This window comes from Macaca fascicularis, chromosome 15, assembly GCF_037993035.2.
Source record: "Macaca fascicularis isolate 582-1 chromosome 15, T2T-MFA8v1.1".
NCBI classification, from domain to species: domain Eukaryota; kingdom Metazoa; phylum Chordata; class Mammalia; order Primates; family Cercopithecidae; genus Macaca; species Macaca fascicularis.
Genome location: NC_088389.1, coordinates 791,832 through 813,160, shown reverse-complemented (window position 1 = coordinate 813,160; position 21,329 = coordinate 791,832). Strand labels below are relative to the sequence as shown.

The following is a 21,329-nucleotide window of genomic DNA, read 5'->3' as shown; positions in this document are numbered from 1 at the left end:
GTTCTAAAGGTTCCCAGCTAAGGAAATGTGCAGTGTAAGCCTCTACCTGGTTAGAACCAAGGGGAATGGAATGAGCTTTCCCCAGCCTTGCTGCTCAGCTGGGAGGGGCTGCCACAGCTCAGCCACCCCACCCCAGAGCACCCAGGATGGCTGTGGAGTTCCTGCCACCCACCCCAGAGGTGAGGCTGGATCCCCATTCGCGGTGTTAAGAATGAGCCAGCCTTTAGAGGCCATGTGGTCTATACTTGAATAGAAAATGTTCCAGGAAACTAAAGATTCCAATGCGTGCACTGAATTCCTAACCATTTGAAACCCAGGCTCCTCATCTATACACGAAGAACAACGCTCTCTCCTGGGAAAGCATTTCAGAAGGACGAAAAAGGATCCACATGAGAGCAGCTGAAAACTACAAGGCATCATGCAATTATAAGCCTTTTTCTATATCTTTGTTTCAAGGAATGTCAGCATTCTAAATATTGCAGTTCATCCCACATCACCTTTCAGGAGCAAATCATAACGATCAAAAGTATCAGCAGAATCACTACCAGCTCAGTCGCCATGTGCTTCTTCTTCCTGCATGACAATTCCTGCAGAACGATGGGACCATCCAAGAATGGCTCCCTGCCATCATGTGCCCATTCTCCTTCCCCAGGGGGCTATTCCTGTACTCACGGGGCATGGGAAACCTGTATAACGCCACCAGAAAGTCCTTGTTTGACTTACACACTTCCCAGAAGGGCTGATTTTATCCAGAATCCTAACTGTGTCAAACACTAAACCTAAGAAATCATCAAGAAACCAAGGAAATGTAAGGCCATGTCCTGCCCCGGGTGCATGGCTACTAGGGGAGAAATAGAAAATGAGACATGAAAGGAAACTTTTAAGATATTCAGACCATCACTGGATGATTCCAGGAACCCATTACAGATCATTGCTGTTCCTAATAACAGGAAAGAAATTCTAAAATCCCAACAGGCATGGTGAGTCCCTCACTTGCATGAAGTCAAAATAATAATCCATCACTCTCTTCAAAAGGACAAAAGAAAAACTCTACTTCCTCTTCATATTAATTTGTGTACAAGCGACTTAAGTGAGAAAATCTTAATGTCTGGACTGTGATATCAATAGCAAAATAATCCCAAGATTCCCAATTAAAAGATAGAGACGGCCTGAATGAATTTAAAACAAGAAAAACCGACTATATGCTGCCTACAAAAAACACAGTTCAGCTGCAAAGACACACATAGACTAAATGTGAAGGGATGGAAAAACACATTCCACATTAATGGAAATCAAAAGTAAGCAAGAGTAGCCATATTTATTTCAGATCAATCACAATTTAAGTCAAAAACTGTAAAAAGGAGAAAAAAAGGTAATTATATAATAAAGAGATCAAAATAGCAAAAGGATATAACAATTACGAGTATATGTGCACCCAACAACAAAGCACTCAGATATATAAAGCAAATATTAGTAGATCTAAATGGAGAGAGAGGTCGGGCGCGGTGCCTCACGCCCATAATCCCAGCATTTTGGGAGGGATGTGGAGGCAGGTGGATCACCTGAGGTCAGGAGTTTAAGACCAGCCTGGCCAATATGGTGAAACCCTGTCTCTACTAATACAAAAAATTAGCCCAGCATGGTGGCACATGCCTGTAATCCCAGCTACTTGGGAGGCTGAGGCAGGAGAATCACTTGAACTCAGGAGGTGGAGGTTGCAATGAGTTGAGATTGCACCTCTGCCCTCCAGCCTAGGCAACAAGAGCAAAACTCTGTCTCAAATAAATTTATATATACATATATATGTATAGAGAGAGACAGGGAGACACCAACACAACAATAGTAGGAGCTTCAAAATCCCACTGTCAGTACTGGAGGTCATCTAGACAAAAAATAACAACAAAACATCAAATTTAAAGTCCAGTGTAGACCAAATGGACCTAACAGACATTTACAGAACATTTCATCCAACAGATACAAAATGCACATTCTTCTCAGCACATGGAATATTCTCTAGAATCCACCACATGTTAGGCTACAAAAGAATTCTCAATACATTTTTTCTAAAATTGAAATAACATCTAGGATATTCTCAGACTCTAACAGAATAAAGCTATAAATCAACAACAAGGAACAGACACTTCTCAAAAGAAGACATTTATGCAGCCAATAGAGACATGAAAAAATGCTCATAATATAGAATGAGACCACCACTTCTCCTGTTGTCTTTCCCAGCTTTTCCCCGTCTCCCCTTTTCCCTAGTTTATAAGACAGGAGAAGGGGGAGAAAACAAAAAGTTAGAAAGAAACAGAAGGAAGATAAATAGCTAGAGGACCTTGGCACCACCACCTGGCCCTGGTGGTTAAAATAATAATAATAATATTAACCCCTGACCAAAACTACTAGTGTTATCTGTAAATTCCAGACATTGTTTGAGAAAGCAGTGTAAAACGTTTTGTTCTGTTAGCTGATACATGTAGCCTCCCATCATGTTTTGTCTGAGGCTAGTCCTGCTACAATAATCACTCGCCATCAGAGAAATGCAAATCAAAACCACAATGAGATACCATCTCACACCAGTTAGAATGGTGATCATTAAAAAGTCAGGAAACAACAGGTGCTGGAGAGGATGTGGAGAAATAGGAACACTTTTACACTGTTGGTGGGACGGTAAACTAGTTCAACCATTGTGGAAGACAGTGTGGTCATTCCTCAAGGATCTAGTACTAGAAATACCATTTGACCCAGCCATCCCAATACTGGGTATATACCCAAAGGATTATAAATCATGCTGCTATAAAGACACATGCACACGTATGTTTATTGCGGCACTATTCACAACAGCAAAGACTTGGAACTAACCCAAATGTCCATCAATGACAGACTGGATTAAGAAAATGTGGCACATATACACCATGGTATACTATGCAGCCATAAAAAAGGATGAGTTCATGTCCTTTGTAGGGACATGGATGCAGCTGGAAACCATCATTCTCAGCAAACTATCGCAAGGACAGAAAACTAAACACCGCATGTTCTCACTCATAGGTGGGAAATGAACAGTGAGATCACTTGGACACAGGAAAGGAAACATCACACACTGGGGCCTGTTGTGGGGAGGGGGGAGGAGGGAGGGGGGAGGGATAACATTAGGAGATATACCTAATGTAAATGATGAGTTAATGCGTGCAGCATACCAACTTGGCACGCGAATACATATGTAATAAACCCGCACATTGTGAACATGTACCCTAGAACACAAAGTTTAATTTTAAAAAAAATCAACAACGAGGAGAACTTTCAAAACTGTATGAATACATAGAAATTAAACAATATGCCCTTGAATAGCCAATGGGTCAATGAAGAAATGAAGAAGGAAATTTAAAAATTTCTTGAAATAAATGAAAACAGAAACACAACATATCAAAGTTTATGGTATACAGCAAAAGCAGTATTAAGAGGAAAGTTTATAACAATAAACTCCTACATTTAAAAAACAGATTTAAAATAAACAACCTAACAACGAACTGCAATGAGCTAGAAGAGCAAGAACAAATCAAATCCAAAAGTGGTAGAAGAAAAGACATAACAAAGATCAAAGAGGAACTAAATAAACTTGAAACTAACAAATATAAAAATGAAGAAAAAAATGTTGGTTTTTTGAAAAGATAAATAAAATAGACAAACCATTAGCTACACTAAGCAAACAAAAAGAAATCCGAAAGAAATAAAATTAGAAACAGAAAAGGAGAATGACAGTTGATACCACAGAAATACAAGGGATCATTACAGACTATTTTGAACAACTATATGTCAACAGATTGGAAAACCTAGAAGAAATGGATAAATTCCCGGACACGTACAACCTACCAAGATGGAACCAAGAAGAAACGGAAATCCTAAAACAGACCAATAATGAGTAACATGTATGACTAAGTAATAATAAAAAGTCTCCCAACAAAGAAAAGCCCAGAACTAGGTGACTTCGCAGCTGAATTCTACACATTTTTGTTTCAATTCTTCTCAAAGTATTCCAAAAGTATTGAAGAGGAGGGAATCCTGCCAAGTTCATTCTTCAAGACCAGCATTACCCTGATACCAAAATAAGACAAGGACACAATAAAAAGAGAAAACTATAGGTCAATATCCCTGATGAACACAGATGCAAAAATCCTCAACAAAATACTAACAAACTGAATCCAACAGCAAATCAAAAAGATTATACACCATGATCAAGTGGGATTTATCCCAGGATGCAAGGATTGCTGAACAAACACAAATCAATAATCATGCTACATCACATCAACAGAATTAAGGACAAAAACCATAATATCATTTCGATAGATACAGAAAAAGCATTTGATAAAATTCAACGCTGCTTCATGATAGAAAGTCTCAACAAAAGAGGCACTGAAGGAAAAATACCTCAACACAATAAAGGCCATATGTGACAAACCCACAGCTAACATAATGGGGAATGGGGAAACACTAAGAGCTTTTTCTCTGAGATCTGTAACAAGACAAGGACGCCCACTTGTGCCACGCCTATTCAACACAGCACTGAACGTCCTAGTCAAGAGCAGTCAGGCAAGAGAAAGAAATCAAGGGCACCCAAAGTAGAAAGGAGGCACTCTAATTGTCTGTTTTCAGACAATGTGCTCTTATATATTAAAAAAAAAAAAAAAAGACTCCAGCAAAAATCTCTTTGAACTGATAAACAAATTCAGTAAAGTTACAGAATACAAAATCAACATATAAAAATCAGTAGCATTTCTATAGACCAACAATGAGCCAGTGAAAAAAGAAATCAAGAAAGCAATCCCATTTAACTACAAAAATATAAAATAAAAATAAAAATACCTCAGAAGAAATCTAACCAAGAAGGTTAAAGATCTCTATGAGGAAAACGATATTCTACCCTCGGAAGGTAGAACAGTGGCTTCTAGAGACAGGAAAGGGCGGCGGGAAGGCAGAAAGGGAGAGGTTATCTAATGGATACAAAATTACATCTAGATAGTAAAAATAAGGGTTAGTGTGCTATAGCCTTGTAGGGTGACTATAGTTTACAATTTATTGTATATTTTCAAGCAGCTAGAAGAGAGGATTTTAAATATTCCCAGCATTAAGAAATGACAAATGTTTGAGATGATGGACATGCTAATTACCCTGAGTTGCTAATTACACACGAAAAACATGTATTGAAATATCATACTGTATCCCATGGATATGTACTATAATGTGTCCATTAAAAATAATAATTGTTAAAAACCCAAGGGTCATTTCTCATGTGTCCTATGTCAGTGTTGTGGTCCATTGGTGGAGACCCAGCCATTTGCAAGTAAGACTATAGTCACTTGAGCTGAAAGCAAATGAATCGTCACAAAAATTACCACTGGCACCGAGTCTTCTTTCCAGAATTTCCTGCCCACAGCACTGCCACAGTCACTGTGGGCAGGAAAGACACACTAGCACCCAAGTTTCAACCCCAGTACAGTTGATGCTTTTATTTCTCTGGTTTGGAATAGGTGTGTGTTCATAATTTACGTTTACTCCAACTGTCCCCTTGCTTAAATAGCTTCTTAAGGATAACTTCCTCTTACTAAATCCCAACAGCTTCTGAGCATCCGTTATATTCTCCAAAGTAAATAAAAAGAGAAAACGTGTTGAAAGCCTGATAATGTTCACTTAAGAATCCAGCATGATGTACAGCTTGAAATGGCTACTCCACCTTGTTCCTTTACATGACTTTTAAAGTAGCCCCAGTTATTATACATAATTGAGGTCATAATTTCTGCAATACCATTAGGTCCACGAACGGTAGGGCCAGAGGACTTCAAAGTCTGTCTCCGATTTTTTTTTTTAAAAAAGGGAAAGCTCATGAGAGTAGGTAATGAAAATAAATATTCACACAACTCGGAACAGGGGATGGTGAAACATAAAACTCCAGCCTGGCACAGGTGTCCAGCCAGTGAGGGTGGGGACACAGACTCATAGGGTCCCCACAATCCCTCAAAAATGCCACAGACAGGTGGGTGGCCTGAGACAGAGCCAGGCTCCGAATTCCGGGAGCTGTCTGGCTCATGTGCACCTCATGTGGTCCACACTGCACGAGGATGCCCAACGTCACCAGTCCCGGTGCAGAACACAAGAATGCCCCATGGCATGAGCCCCCGCTGCACAGCATAGCCCGAAGGTGCCAGCTCAGACTCCTACACACGCTGGTCACCAAGGCACTGCCCTCCAGGAAGGAGGACCCCAGAGGTCGTGGCAGGGTGAGGTTCTGCTCTTCATCATCCGCGAGCAGAGGGGAAAGTCCCAGCAGACATTTGGGGAGCCTCTACACGTGGTTCTGGGACTCTGAGTGGAGGTTCAAAGATGTCCCCAGGTACGCCAGACTCAAACCTAAAAAAGACCCATTCTTCCAGATATGCCCAGACTGGAACCTATATAGGCCATCCTTCCTAGCTTTTCTCTGGAAAAGCAGGCTTAAAAGAGTATCGACTAAAAGGGGCCACCAGGAAGACAGAAGTCCTATCTTTAAAAAAAGATTTTTTTTTTTTTTTTTTTTTTTTTTTTTTAAAAAGAGGCACTGAGGCTCTGACCCATCTGAGCACAGAGTACATGCTCGGCAGCCTCTGTCAGAGCAGAGCAAGTACACACATGCTCTCCATGCCCTGTGCTCCCAGCACCCGTGCTCCCCGCACCCATGCTTCACACGCCCGTGCTCCCCGCACCCGTCCTCTCCACGCCCATGCTCCCTACACCTATCTGTGCTCCCCATGCCTATGCTCCCTGCAGCCGTGCTCCCCGCACTGTGCTCCCTGCGCCCATGTCTGCTCCTCGAGCTCTCTTCCACTGGTTTCCTCTGTACATCCCTCTTGATAGTCACTGTCACTGTCACCTCGAATCACCTGGCTAAATGGAGGTAAAGAAAAAGTCTAGAGTAGCACATTGGAGGACAGAGTGGAAGTGGCTATTTACCAAGCAGGGCTATGAGATGAGCGCATCTGATCCCCATTAATCCTGACGGTCAGTTGATTAGCCCTGTTCAACAGCTGGGGACACTGAGGTGTGGAAGGACGGGCTTGCTTACCCCAGACGATGCTGACAGTGTGGGCCCAGCCCAGTCCCACAGCCACCAGGAGGAGGCTCCTCACTGGGCAGGCGCGGATGTGCAGCCCAGAGAACGCTTGGGACCCTGGCACAGACTCCTCAGGAAGGAAACAGAGAAAGGCCCACAGAGACTCAAGCAGCACAGAAGAAGGTCACCCACAAGTTAAAAATAGATGTTTGTGCTTTACCGTCCCAGAGTGCTAAAAATCCAACCCACTCACACGCACAGCCTGACGTGAGCCTGGCCTCCTGCAGCACTGGGCTAAGCGAGAGACGTACCTGCCTCTCTCCCGACAATAGCAAACTTGGCAGCTATTCTTCAATGTACTTGACACGCTTCTGTGAGGATTAAGCGACACTCTGTCGACACTGGCTAAGGTTAATCCTGACACAGCCAACCATCTAGATCTGCAGTGAACAAACAACTTACTTTGGATGATTCTGCCACTAACAAAGACCCTGAATCTCCCACCAAAGCTTAGTGACACGACTTACCTTTCTGTTTTCATTTCAGGTACACTGGCCCACATGATCTAATTTACCTGCTGATAATGCCTTGGAAAGACCACCAGGGGGCCCCACACCATTTTCAGCTTTAGAGGGATGTGAATTTCCCTTTGATGAGAAAGGTGATGGGGAAATAAAACAAGGATCCAAAACAGATGCCTGTGTGTTTCCTGGGAGTGATAAAGTCAGGAACTGCCTCTGTGTGTCAGGCGAGGGAATAACAGAGACAATGGCACCAACTCCTGAGACAGAAGACCTGATGCATGGTGCAGCCACTGCCTGTGGCCAAGGAAATTCCAGGGAATGTAGACCCCAGTTGTATGGTACAGCCACCATGTGCGACCACAGAAATTCCAGGAATGCAGACCCTCAGTCACATGGTACAGCCACTATCTGCAGCCACAGAAATTCCAGAGAACGCAGACCCTCAGACACATGGTACAGCCACTATCTATGGCCATGGAAATTCCAAGGAATGCAGACCCTCAGTCACATGGTACAGCCACCATATATGGCCACGGAAATTCCGAGGAATGCATACCCCAGTCGCATGGTGCAGCCACAGCCTGCAGCCACAGAAATTCTGGAGAACGCAGACCCCAGTCGCATGGTACAGCCACTACCTATGGCCATGGAAATTCCAGAGAACAGAGACCCTCATTCCCATGGTACAGCCACCACCTATGGCCACGGAAATTCAGGGGAACGCAGACCCTCAGTTACATGGTACAGCTACCACCTGTGGTCACAGAAATCCTGGGGAACACAGACTCCAGTCGCATGGTGCAGCTACCACCTGTGGTCACAGAAATCCTGGGGAACACAGACTCCAGTCGCATGGTGCAGCCACCACCTGCAGTCACGGAAATTCCAGGGAATGCAGACCCCAGTCACATGGTACAGCCACCATCTATGGCCACGGAAATTCCAGGGAACATAGACACCAGTCGCATGGTGCGGCCACCACCTGTGGCCATGGAAATTCTGGGGAATGCAGGCCCCAGTCTCTAAAGTATGAACTTCACTGCAGTGAATGTGGAAGAGTTTCTCTCTGTGCAGAGCTCAGTATCCAGAAGGGGAGATGGCCCCAGGAATGCCTTCCTCCTCTTCAGAGCTCAGGGCCTAGGGCTGACACCCTTGGGAGGGGTCCTTGTTCAGCAATTGTGCCTGTGGAGGGTCCCCCAACACTCACCGTGCACCTCCTAGGAGCGGAGGCTACAAAAGGGAGCCAGAGACCAAGCTCTGCTCAGACAACAGTGAGCTGATGGCCTTCCACTCTAAGTTCAACAGGGACCCAGGGACCAAGCTCTGCTCAGACAACAGTGAGTTGATGGCCTTCCACTCTAAGTTCAACAGGGACCCAGGGACCAAGCTCTGCTCAGACAATAGTGAGCAGATGGCCTTCCACTCTAAGTTCAACAGGGACCCAGGGACAAAGTTCTGCTGAGACAACAGTGAACTGATGGCCTTCCACTCTAAGTTCCAACTGCATGGAATGTGTATTCCATGAATGCTTGTTAAATGAATGATTCATATAAGGTCATCTGTGCTGACCTTTGCTGGTCTGCTGAATGTGAGCTTCAGAGCATAGGCCTCATTCCTGGAGCAGCCAGCTCTTCCCAGAGCGACGGCCGCTGCAGGGCAAAGCCCAGAGCTTGTCCTGCAGCAACACACTCAGGACCCTGCGCTGGGCACGCTGGGGGCCTCTCCAGCAGAAGATCCCCAGCCCGGACCGTGCAATACCAGTGAACCCCAGGGGAGTCCCAAGTGCTCAAAATCATGTAAATGTCCATTGTGATTTAACATATCAATTTTAGAAGAAAGGGCATATTGCCACCTCTCTCCTCAAACTAGGGACTATAAATCGATCCATCACCCTAACTGAGACTCTGCCTTAAATTCTGCTAAAACTACCATCCAAACACTCAAATTTACATTAGCGTTAAGGGAAAAAAAAAACTAAACCAAACACCTGTAAGAAACGGTCAAGTAACCTGTGATACATCAACCCAAAGATTAAACATGAAAACAATGAAGTAGCAAGATATTAAAAGAATATAAACTCTATGTACATCATGGTCCAAGGTTCTAAAATTACACAGAAACAAAGACTGGAATGGAAGGGGGATACGTTTACAGACACATTTTTTATTTTTTAATTTTTAATATTGCTTCTCTAATGTATGATTTGACTAACCAGATAATTCAGCAAAAAATAAAAAAATAAATTGTGCCTATAGATAAATATGTAAAGAATCCTTTTCTTTGATGCCAATGGAATTAGTTTGGGTCTGACCCACAGTCTTCAATCTTTTAATTAAGACACAAAAATCATCTTTCAAGCTGTTAGGAAAAAAAGAAGAAAAAGATTGAAAACCAGGAGCCCAGAAAAAAAGGACTCGCTATGTATCACAGCGTCTCTCCACGCCTCTCCACCAAGGACAGTGCTCCCTCTTTCCCCATTTTCATACCTACTGCACAAAACACTTAGTAAAGAACTATCTCAATTCATGAGTCACACAGCACAAAGGGCCAGTGTCTCTGCCAAACATACCCTGCAGCCCCAAAACGAAGAGGCAACTGGTTCCTTCCTTCCTCAGTGAAGGAAGAATGAGAGGCTGCTGGTTGTCATTTTAAATCTCACACCTCAATGTCTTAGCACTTTCCTGCTTTGTTGGTTTCCAGGGCTTATTAAAATTAACCACCCCCCACCCCCCCCGCGGATATTGAAGAAAGAAAGCAGGAAGGTTGTGCAGGCTTCCAAGAGGCAGAGCCCTGCTTCCGCAGCCACCTCTGTCTTTCTACCCACAGCAGCCGGGTTTACCAATTAGTCTCCCTTAAAGAGCAGTTTATGCTCATCGCGAACAAATGGATGCAATTGCTTCTTTTGAGATGCAGCAAGTTTTGGGCCCTCAGAAGAAAGAAGAAAGAAAGAAAGAAAGAAAGAAAGAAAGAGAAAGAAAGAAAGAAAGAAAGAAAGAAAGAAAGAAAGAAAGAAAGAAAGAAAGAAAGAAAGAAAGAAAGAAAGAAAGAAAGAAAGAAAGAAAGAAAGAAAGAAAGAAAGAAAGAAAGAAAGAAAGAAAGAAAGAAAGAAAGAAAGAAAGAAAGAAAGAAAGAAAGAAAGAAAGAAAGAAAGAAAGAAAGAAAGAAAGAAAGGGCCGGGCGCGGTGGCTCAAGCCTGTAATCCCAGCACTTTGGGAGGCCGAGATGGGCGGATCACGAGGTCAGGAGATCGAGACCATCCTGGCTAACACGGTGAAACCCCGTCTCTACTAAAAAATACAAAAAATTAGCCGGGCGAGGTGGCGGGCGCCTGTAGTCCCAGCTACTCTGGAGGCTGAGGCCGGAGAATGGCGTGAACCCGGGAGGCGGAGCTTGCAGTGAGCTGAGATCCGGCCACTGCACTCCAGCCTGGGCTACAGAGCGAGACTCCGTCTCAAAAAAAAAAAAAAAAAGAAAGAAAGAAAGAAAGAAAGAAAGAAAGAAAGAAAGAAGGAAAGAAAGAAAGAGAGAAAGAGAGAGAAAGAAAGAGAGGGAAATAAAGAAAGAAAGAAAAAAGAAAAGAAAAGAAAAGAAAAGAAAGAAAGAAAGAAAGAAAGAGAGAAAGAGAGAGAAAGAAAGAGAGAGAAAGAAAGAAAGAAAGAAAAAAGAAAAGAAAAGAAAAAAAGAAAGAAAGAAAGAAAGAGAGAAAGAGAGAGAAAGAAAGAGAGAGAAAGAAAAAGAAAAAAGAAAAGAAAAGAAAGAAAGAAAGAAAGAAAGAAAGAAAGAAAGAAAGAAAGAAAGAAAGAAAGAAAGAAAGAAAGAAAGAAAGAAAGAAAGAAAGAAAGAAAGAAAGAAAGAAAGAAAAAACAGGGCACTGGCACAACAGTCATAACCTCTGCGTGGCACACACACAGAAGGAAAGTTAAAGCCCTGGAGGCGGAGGCGTTCGGAAAGGGAAGGTGGAAGTAGGAAGGACGCCCACGGGATAGAGTGGTCAGAAACAGACCACCTCACCAAAGGGCGCCTTAGACGTTCCAGAGGACAAAATGCTCCTCTTTCCAGGGTAAACACCCATTTGCCAAACTCAGCCAGTGACGGTAAGCAGGAGTTTGCTTTTTTTTTAAGGCGTCTGAGTAACGATGACAAGAGCAAGAAATGAGCTTAATAATGGGACTGACAGGGCCCTGGGCTGGTGACTCTGCTGATGTGCACAGCATCAAAACCCAGGTTCCTCAATGCGCTCCCTCTGCAGTTCAGGACAGCACTACAACTCACCCCATCAATCACTGCTTAAAAAATCAGTTCTAAAAAAAGACGACCCATTTGAAAGCAGCCGGAGGAGGAAGACAGAGAGTGTCTCACAGAATCCAACCGCTTGTAGCCTCGGAACCATAACAAGAATATGAAACTAGCGGGTCCAGTGTGAGGCAGAACAGAGACGCCGTCACGGCTCTCAGGAGGCTGAGCAGGAAGCGCATGGCTCAGGCCCTGCAACGCCCTAAGGGCGCCTGGAGCAGCCCACAGGCCTGTGTCCTTCGTGTGGGTTCACCTTCCTAGTTTCCTGGGTAAATTCAATGTACAGCATTTATTCGCCAAGAAAAGAACATTCAAATCAAACTACTGTCATAACTCTGAAGGGCTCTTAACACTCCAGTCCACACGTTCAAAAGCCCACAAATATCAGTGCTGCCACTGTGCAGGTAACAATGTTTTGGATGCATCATGCACGTAACCAGTAACGACGTTTTCATGTTTTCCGTAGCCATCTCATTCAGGATACTAAAATGATCTGTGACGACTTGATACTTAGTTATCTGTGATTTTCAGATAGATTTAACAAGGCTACCTGGCCAAGAAGGCCTCACCCTCCTGAACCTGGGCACCGGTGCCCCTACGTGCACCTGGGGCCTGGGGAGCGCAGTCTCCACCACCTCTCGCTCTTCAATGTTAAATGTCCTCCCGGAGCGCCTGCGTCGTGGGCCCAGGCTCGGCCCCTCCTGGAGAGCCCTTTCCACATTACAGGACAGGGGAAGCCCAGAGCCCGCGCTGCAGCGCCACTGACGTCCCGGAGTCCCCGATTCCTGCTCCTTCCCGTCCGCGGAGGCTGGCGGGGAGGGCCTGGGACCCATTTTAGTTTTCGGTTTTGTCACGAGCCGGAAGGCGACAGCACATGCGAGCGCAGGAAACCCTTTTTTAAAATCTTCCAACGGAAACGCGAGGGGCTGCCTGACTGCCTCGGAGACGCTAGGCGGGAACCCAGAGCACCCCTGCCGTTTCCCGCATTGCAGCAGCCGGGACCCCGCCCACGCCGCGGGGGGCCCGAGGCGACAGGAGGCCCGCCGGGATCCGGCCCTTTCTTCCTCGACAAGCTGGGGGGTGGCGTGGGGCGGAGTTGGGGGGCGGGGGCAACTTAAGAAGTGATCGCGCTGTACCCAGGATTCGGAGGGGAAGCCCGGCCCCATCCTACAGCTCAGAGGCAGAACGACCCCGGAAGGTGCTCCAGGCGACCCCCTCTACCAGGCTCAATTTAAAACATAAACCGGAGAGGGTGGAAAGCTCACTATTTTCCGAATGGAGGTTCCTATCGCCATGTTCCTTCCTCCTCCGCCCCACCCGGCATGGACCCCGGGGCTGCCTTGCCGGCTCCCGCCGCCCCGCAGGTACCCCTGCCGCTCCCGGGCACGGGCTTCTCCCCAGTTCTTCCCATCGCTTCCCCGCTCTTCTCCCCAGTTCTTCCCATCGCTTCCCCACCTTTCCCCGGGTCCTCCCATCGCTTCCCCCTCTTCTGCCCGGTTCCCCCATCCCCTTCGCCCTGTTCTCCCCTTCTCCCTCTTCTCCCCTTCTCCGTCCGTCCCTCCCTCGCCGCCCGGAGGGGGGCGCGCACCTTGAGCATGTCCCCCGCTGGTCAGCACGCCGATGGCCTTGCCGGCCCCGGAGAGCTGCTCCAGGAACTTCCGCAAGGAGCCCTTGGGGGCCCGGGAGTCTTCCGCGTCCAAGACGAGGAGGCCGAGGGCAGCCGCTAGTCCGGGTGCGCAGCAGGCAATGGAGACCCTGCCCGCGTGCGCCCGACTCGGAAACGCTGCCCCGCCCGCGCCCCCGCCCGGCCCTAGCGTCAAAGGGCCTTGACGGGCGGGGCCCAAGCGCACAGGAGGGGCTGCGGGGGTGGGGCGCGGCTAGGGGCAGGGGCAGGGGCAGGGAAAGGGGCAGAGAAAGGGGCAGGGGCTGGCCGGGGCCGGGTGTGAGCAGGAGGACCTACGCGGGGGTCGTCGTAGGTGGCTGCCGCGCTAGCGGTGGGTGAGGTCGCGGAGGCGGGGGTAACACCACAAGTGGGCGGAGTCCCTGGGGGTGGGGCCGCGTTGCCGGTGTGCTACCCTTGCGGGTGGGTTGGAGGACTCTGGTTGGGGCCTTTAGAGATGCCCGGAGCGCCACAGGTGGGGGCAGGGGCAGCGACCGGGGGAGGGGAGACCGCAAGGGGGCGGGGTCACATCGTTCGCTGGGCGGGCCAAGGCAGGGCGGAATAGAACGCCGGGAGCATCTCCCGGGGCGGGGAGGGGGGGGGCAAGGGAGACCGTGAGTGGGCGCGAACGCCGGGGCCGGTGGAAACTCCGCACTTGCGGGGAGCGCCGATGGCGGGGTGGGGTGGAATCGGGGCGCGGAGACCCCACCTGGACGCGGAGGCTCGCGGCAGGCCCGGTAGATCCGGCTGTTGTCAGCGCCGAGCCCGGCCGCGCGCACAGCTTCTTGGTGGCGGCAGGATTCCTCCTGGGGCTGCGCTAGGAGCCTCTGCGCGCGGCTTCCTCGATCCCCGCCCCCACGTTTTCTCTGCAGCCTGAGGTCGGGAAGGACGCACGGAGAGTGGATCCTCCAGGTGGTGGGAAAAGCTGAGCGCGGCGAGCTTAGCTATGACGAAGCAGCGATTTCCTGGGTCCACGGGGTCTGTGGCGCTCCCGGGCCCCCAGCTCGTCCCGTGGGGAGAAGAATCCTTGGGGTGGGGAAGAGTATCGGGGCGCTACACTCAGAGACGCATGGGCGCGCGAAAGTCAGAGTGGGATAGGAGGAGGCGCAACGGGACTGACCTGGCGGGGAGGCGGGACGACACTTCCTCCCTACGGACAGGCGCGCTGCTGTACGCTGTGCCGACCTCGGCTGACTTCACCGGCCAACTCCACGTGCTGAAATACGCACATTCAAAGCGCTGTGCCAGTTGCCCATCCACAGCTTAACAGCCTGGTGCCAGTTACCTGCGATGGGACAGGGAGCAGCCCCTACAAAAGCACGGGCTTATGGGATCCCGGTTCCTTCAGTGCTCACCCCACGAAGAAGGGCTCCCAAACGGCCCCACTCGAGGGCTTTCCGGAGGATGGTCCTGCGCAGTGGGTGTTTGTTGAACAGATAGGAAACAACAAAAGAGACTAAGAAGAGGTTTGTTCTATGAACCCGGGAAAGTGAAGCAATCGCAAAGGAGAGTCTCACCAAAGGGCAATCCTGGGGAAAAGATGGAGAGGCATGGATTTTTCTTGGATGTGTGCCTCATCCTGGGGCTCATCCCGCTGAGCATCAAATATTCATTGCAAAAGAGGAAAAAAAATATATGCTGCAGACAATGCTGGATGGTCTAATCTCTCCCTTGGCCAGAATTAACGGCGAAATTCCTAACCCCTCGTGGTCCTCAGAATCACCTGTCCTATGCACACCCCCATTAAACCACTGAAGTCCAGTTTCTGGGAGCTCAGCCAGGAAATGTGTAGTTTTAAACAAACCACCTAGGTTATCCTGATGAATGCAAAGTCAGAGAGCGCTGCTCTCATGCAGTGAACCTGAGCATTATTCTATTAATTAAAAGGGAGAGGCGAATCCTGGCTGTCTTAAGGTGGCAGTTGAGTGGCCTTTGCCTTCTGGCGGGCAGAAGAGCAGACCGAGGCTCTAAGCACCTGCACCCACAGTTGGGCTCAGGATCTGTGCTGGAGAATAGAAGGGCTAATTTAATTATTCATGCCTTTTTAGAGCACGTTACATGTGGAGAAGGTGGGCCACACTGAATTTTATTTTAGCCAAATACCCGTTATCTCCTTATACAATTGATATTTTTATATTGAACATTAGGGGATTGGTCATTTGTCATCAAATTGTCTGTAATACAGAAAATGATAGATACAACCTAACAGTTCAAACATGATGAGTTAAATAAATGATGGTAAAAATATGCGCTGCAATAATATTTAGTTGCTGTTACCGCTACAAAGATATGTGTCTACTGACATGGAAATATGTTCAGGACATACAAATAAGTGAAAAGGCAGGCCTAGACGCAGTGCGAGCCTGTGTGTGAGTGCGTGCGTGCGTGTGTGTGTGTGTGTGTGTGTGTGTGTGAGTCTGCATACATCTGTAAATGTTTCTGAGCATTTTATTTCCTTTCTTTTGCTTAGTATAGGCAATGCCATTTTTCTCTGCGATGAACAGGTATTGTTTAGGGAATAGAAATAGCTAATGAAAAACAATAAAATTTAGAGTGTCAAGACCCCCAAGGTTACGGATTATGTTCAAAAGTTTGTCTGTGTATAAGGGCTGGGGTCAGGGTGGTCACTGACGGTCCTCACACATCTGTTCTTATGAGTTTGGCCCCTTGCTCAGTCAGTCAGGGAATTAACATATATTAATATATACCTGTAGCAAAGATGGAAAAGAATAGCTATGGCTTTTTTTTTTTTTTTTTTTTGAAAGTCATGTATTTCAATGTTGCTACAACTAGAGGTTTTTTGTTTTTTTTTTTTAACTTTGGCCTTAGCAATGAATCTTCTAATTCAAGAGGAAGATATTACATGCCGTGCTGACCGTACAGCTTCCACCCAGTAGGACCTGAGGTGTGTGCTTGTTCTTTATTGTCCCTTGACAGATTACTCCAAAGGCCCACACCAGCACACACTTATACCCCAGGAATGATTACTCCTTGGGCCAGGAGTTCAGGCAGGCTTCACTGGGCCCTCTGCCCCAGGGGCTCTCCAGGGCTGCAGCAGGTGTCTGCCTAGGGCTGCTGTGTCTTCTGAAGGCTCAGGCTCATCAGGGGAGGAGCTGCTTCCATGCTCACTTCTGTGTTGCTGGCAGGATTCTGTTGCTTGCAGGCTGTTGGACTGAAGGCCCCAGTCTCTCTGTGGCATCAGCTTCAGGTTGCCCTCTGCCCTGGGCGGGTGACTGGCTTTGCCAGAACTAGCACCTACCAAGAGCCAGGGGGAGAGTTCCAGTGGACAGAACCTCAGCTCCTCCCAATCCAATCTCAGGAGAGACCACCATCTCTTTTGCCTGGTTCTATTCATCAGAAGTGAGCCGCTGAGTCCAGCCCTCTTCTAGGGTCTGGCTGTGAACACTAGAGACAGCGGCCAAGGGGAGCCACTTGGGAGGGTGGTGCTGCCTGGGACCTGCCTAGGACAAGGTGAAGGAGAACATGCATAGGGACAGCTGCCCTTCCCACTTCCCCTCAGTGGTGAGCGCAGGAGTTGCCGATGTGCCCTAAAGGAGTTCTGGCATCCCAGGAGGGAAGCAGCTCCCAGCCATGAGGACACCATGACCCAGTGCCCCAGCATGTGGGGCTGCACATCCCAGGGCTACCTGAGCTGCAGCCTCTTCCCCTTCTCTGCTGTCTCGGCCTGTGCATGGAGTGGGCATCTCAAATCTGCAGGGGCCAAACTGAGCTCAGGCCTCTGCACCCCCCACACAACCCCCCATCGCTCAGTCTTCCTTACCTCAGCTCCTGGTGACTCCATCCTCCCAGGGGCTCAGGCTGAAGCCTTGCAGTGCTCTTCCACCCTGGCATCTAAGTCCCTCAGGAAAGTCCCCATTGGCTCTTCATTGCATCTGGAGCCACTAGGGCCAGGCCACCACCTTTGACCTGGACCGGAACAGGCTCCCTCCTCATCCCCTGCTCTGCCCCAACCTCCACCCCACCTCCATGTCTCGGGTGTCCTCAGCTTCAAAGTCAGGGTGCACCTATCAGGATGTAATTCAGGCATCTTCTCTGCTGACTCGGAGTCACAGACCCCACACAAGCCACACTGGCCTGTCCTCTGGTCCCTTCAGATCCTGGTGCTGCCCAGAGGCCCATGCAGGCACCCGACAACCTCAGGCCTAGCCTGCTCTTTCCTCAACCCAGGCCCTCCTCTCCCTACCGACTCTGCCCACTTTCCACAGGTCTGTCCTGCAAGGTCTCCTGCACGGTGAGGCCTCCCCAGATCACCCTCTTAGAAATTTTGGGCTCCATGCACACTCCTGTTCCCTCCCTGCTGCTCTTAAAACATCCTCGTCAGTGTCACACATGGGGCATTTCACCTATCTGCTGGGCTTCTCGAAAGGTCCCCTGGCTGAACTCTGAATGCCGTGGATTCAGAGATCTTTGACTCTTCCCTGCTGCAGTCCCAGGGCAACAGCAGAGCCCAGGACAGAGTGAACCTGTCATGGGTGCTGCTGAATGAATGAATGAAGGAGGGAGGGAGGGAGTGAGTGAGTGAGTGAGTGAAGGAGTAAATGAGTGAGTAAATGAGTGAATGGGTGAGTGAGTGTCAGTCAGTGAATGAGTGAGTGAGTGGATGAGGGAAGGAGAAATGAGTGAGTGAGTGGGTAAATGACTGAATGAGTGACCGTGAGTGAGTGAATGAATTGCCAAGGGAGTCAATGAGTGAATGAGTGAGTGAGTGAATGGGTGAGTGAATAAGTGAGTAAGTGAATGAATGAGCGTCTTAGTGAATGAGTGAGTGAATAAGCAAGTGAATAAGTGAGTGAATGAGTGAGTGACCGAGGGAATAAATGAGTGATGAGTGAGTGAGTGAGTGAATGAATGAGTGACTTAGTGAATGGGTGAGTGGGTGAATGAGTGAGTGAACAGATGAGTGGGTGAGTGAGTGAATGGGTGAGGGAAAGAGTGAGTGAATGAGTCAGTGAGCGAACAAGTGAATGAGGGAGTGAAGAATTGAGTGAGTGAATGAACGAGTGAGTGAATGAGTCAATAAATGAGTGAGTGTGTGAGTAAAGGATGAGTGAATGAGTGAGTGAAGAGGTGAATGAGTGAGTGAATGAGTGAATGATTTGAGTGAGTGAATGATTGAGTGAATGAATGAGGAAATGAGTGAGTGAGTGAATAAGTGAGTGAATGAGTGAGTGAATGAGTGAATGGGTGAGTGAGTGAAAGGGTGAGTTAGGGAATGACTGAGTGAGTGAATGGGTGAGTGAATGAGTGAGTGCGTGAGTGAATGGGTCAGTGAATGAGTGAGTGAATGAGTAAATGAATGAGCAAGTGAGTAAAAGGGTGAGTGAATGAGTGAGTGAGCGAGTGAAGGAGTGAATGAGTGAATGAGTGAGTGAGTGAATGAGTTAACGAGTGAATGAATGAGTGAGTGAATGAGTGAGTGGGTCGCTCAGAGGAGATGAGGACAGGAGTTGCCCTCTGACTGCTACAGTAGACAGGAGCTGAAGGAGTCTGAAGGGTGGGATGTGCTCACTCGGTACATACACCCTGCTCCACACATCCCCAGAGAAACCTAGTCTCACCAGAGTGGTCGCTTGAGAATTATTAGTAACAACCTTTTTCCCAATATTTCATATATGCAGGATGATTTCTTACTTTCCTTGAAAATGCCAATCGTTTTTTGGACTTGGAATTCTCCACTGCTGGTCCACGCCACTGTATTCTCCCATAGGGGTATCCCCCGAGTTGGAGAAAGAGTCATTCCCAGGAATGGATAAAAGCCAGAAGGGCATCATCAGGTGGGGCACCTTCTCCTATCATCCTCCCCTTCCTGTCTGGGTTACCCTGAGTGACTTGGTTTGGAGGTCTACAAAATGCGGACATATCAAATTTAGATAAAAGCCTAAGCAGTTTAAGAGGTTGCAGTGCTAGCAGGAAGGTCTTTGGCTCCCGGCACCCTCCTCCTGTCCAGTCTCTGCTGGACCCAGGACTCTGACTCCACCTTCGGCCTTGGGGGTTTCCTCCCTTCCTTCCCAGCCACTGAGCCGGCTTGGGCTAATCTGCAACCGCAGAGGTGCAGCCCTCCTCCTTTCCTCCTGCCTCTTCCTCTCTTCTCACTTTCCTTCTGCTTCTTTCAGGACTTTGGAAAGTCCAAGAATAAGCAAAACTGTAGACCAGAAAACGCTGCCTTGAGCCCATTCCCCTCCCAGCAGCTTCCCTTCAGACTCCTTGATCTTGAAAACTTATTTTGCTTCGTATCTAGATGCTAAACTTTATATAGAAAACAGGTGGGGTTGGTTTCTTGGCCGGGTACAGTGACTCACACCTATAACCCCAGTGCTTTAGAGGCCAAGGGGGAACGATTGCTTGAGGTCACATGTTTGAGACTAGCCTGGGCAACACAGGGAGACCTCGTCTCTACAAAAAATTCAAAAAAAAAAAAAAAATTACCTGGAGCGATGGCACATCTGTAGTCCCAGGTACTTGGGAGGTCGAGGCAGGAGGATCACTTGAACTCAGGAGTTTGAGATAACAGTGAGCTATGATTATATCACTGCACTCCAGCTTGAGTAAGAGAGTGAGACACTATCTCCTAAAAAAATAAAAATAAAAAGTGCTGGAGTCCAAGCCCACAGCCAATTGCGACATGTAGATCTTTCATTTTTACAATCCGCCTCTCTTGTCTAAGTGCCAAATGACACTTTCATTGTGTGCAACTACTTCCACTTTTGACTGGCTTCTCTTTCCTTATGTATTAAGAATCAGGTTGCATAGAGTTCTGAGAAAATAAACTAATAAATCAGCTGCGTGCCATGGCTCATGTCTATAATCTCAGCACTTTAGGAGGCTGACACAAGGATTGCTTGAGACCAGGAGTTTGAGACCCGCTTTGGCCACATAACGAGATCCTGTCTCTACAAAAAATAAAAAAATAAAAATAAAACGTTAGCAGGACATGGTGGCACACCTGCAGTCCCAGCTACTCAGGTGGTGGAGGCCTGAGGATTGGCTCGAACCTGGGAGGTTGAGACTGCAGTGAGCCGTGATCATACCACTACACTTTGGCCTGAGTGACACAGTGAGACTCTATTTCTAAATAATATAATATAATATAATATAATATAATATAATATAATATAATATAATATAAAAACAGATGGAAGCTTCCCAAGACTTTGATGCAGAAACAGGTCGCCCTGAACCAATTAAAATTCATGTCCAAAAACCGGAGAGAAATGAAAGAAAGAAGTTGGATTATTTCTGTAAAGTATGAGGCCACTACAAGTTTTACTTTCTCTAGGACGTTTTCTCAGTGGTGTCAACTGAAGTCCACTTCACAGAATGACTTCATCTCCTGAGCACGTTGGAGAACGATGATTAAAGAGACTTCCTGGCACTCCCGATATTTTTAGTGTCACATGGAAGCAGCAAGAGTCATATGTGTGAAATAGGTGGTATTAAAGCGGAAGACACTGGTTTGTTCTTTCATGAACATCATCGGAACATTTCTCTAACGACTAGCGTTATGTCAGAAAATGGGGAGAGAGAGATGGTTGTTTATTGGCAAATAAGTTACATAAATTTCCCAGTTAGAAAAACAATCATGATTTTAGCCTTGTCAGATGAAGTCAGATATGCCCTATGCTTCAGTTATGGAATGCTACCTCTGTATATTGATTGACCAGTATCTTCCACAGACCTGTGATCTGTCGCTGTGTATAAGCTTGAATTCATAACTACCAGTCCTTGAAGCTCCCTTGCTTCCTGCGCTGAA

The 21,329-nt window shown here is 47.5% G+C and overlaps 1 protein-coding gene and 1 long non-coding RNA gene across 2 annotated transcripts in view; both read right to left on the bottom strand.

Moving 5' to 3' along the window:
• LOC135967581 (uncharacterized) overlaps nucleotides 1–14,789 on the bottom strand; it is a 45,792-nt gene extending 31,003 nt beyond the window's left edge. The window contains exons 1-4 of the mRNA XM_074018072.1: nucleotides 14,713–14,789; nucleotides 14,268–14,431; nucleotides 13,859–13,941; nucleotides 13,487–13,775 (exon numbers count right to left, since the gene is read on the bottom strand). Coding sequence (XP_073874173.1) covers nucleotides 13,487–13,775; nucleotides 13,859–13,941; nucleotides 14,268–14,431; nucleotides 14,713–14,789 — 613 coding nt within the window. The remainder of the gene's footprint in view (nucleotides 1–13,486; nucleotides 13,776–13,858; nucleotides 13,942–14,267; nucleotides 14,432–14,712) is intronic.
• A 1,253-nt stretch (nucleotides 14,790–16,042) lies between these two features.
• On the bottom strand, nucleotides 16,043–20,139 carry LOC135967306 (uncharacterized). Its single transcript, XR_010581295.2, has 2 exons — nucleotides 20,006–20,139; nucleotides 16,043–17,485 (listed from the first exon to the last, which is right to left on the bottom strand). It is a non-coding gene; the product is annotated as an uncharacterized lncRNA (long non-coding RNA).
• Nucleotides 20,140–21,329: the final 1,190 nt, after the last annotated feature.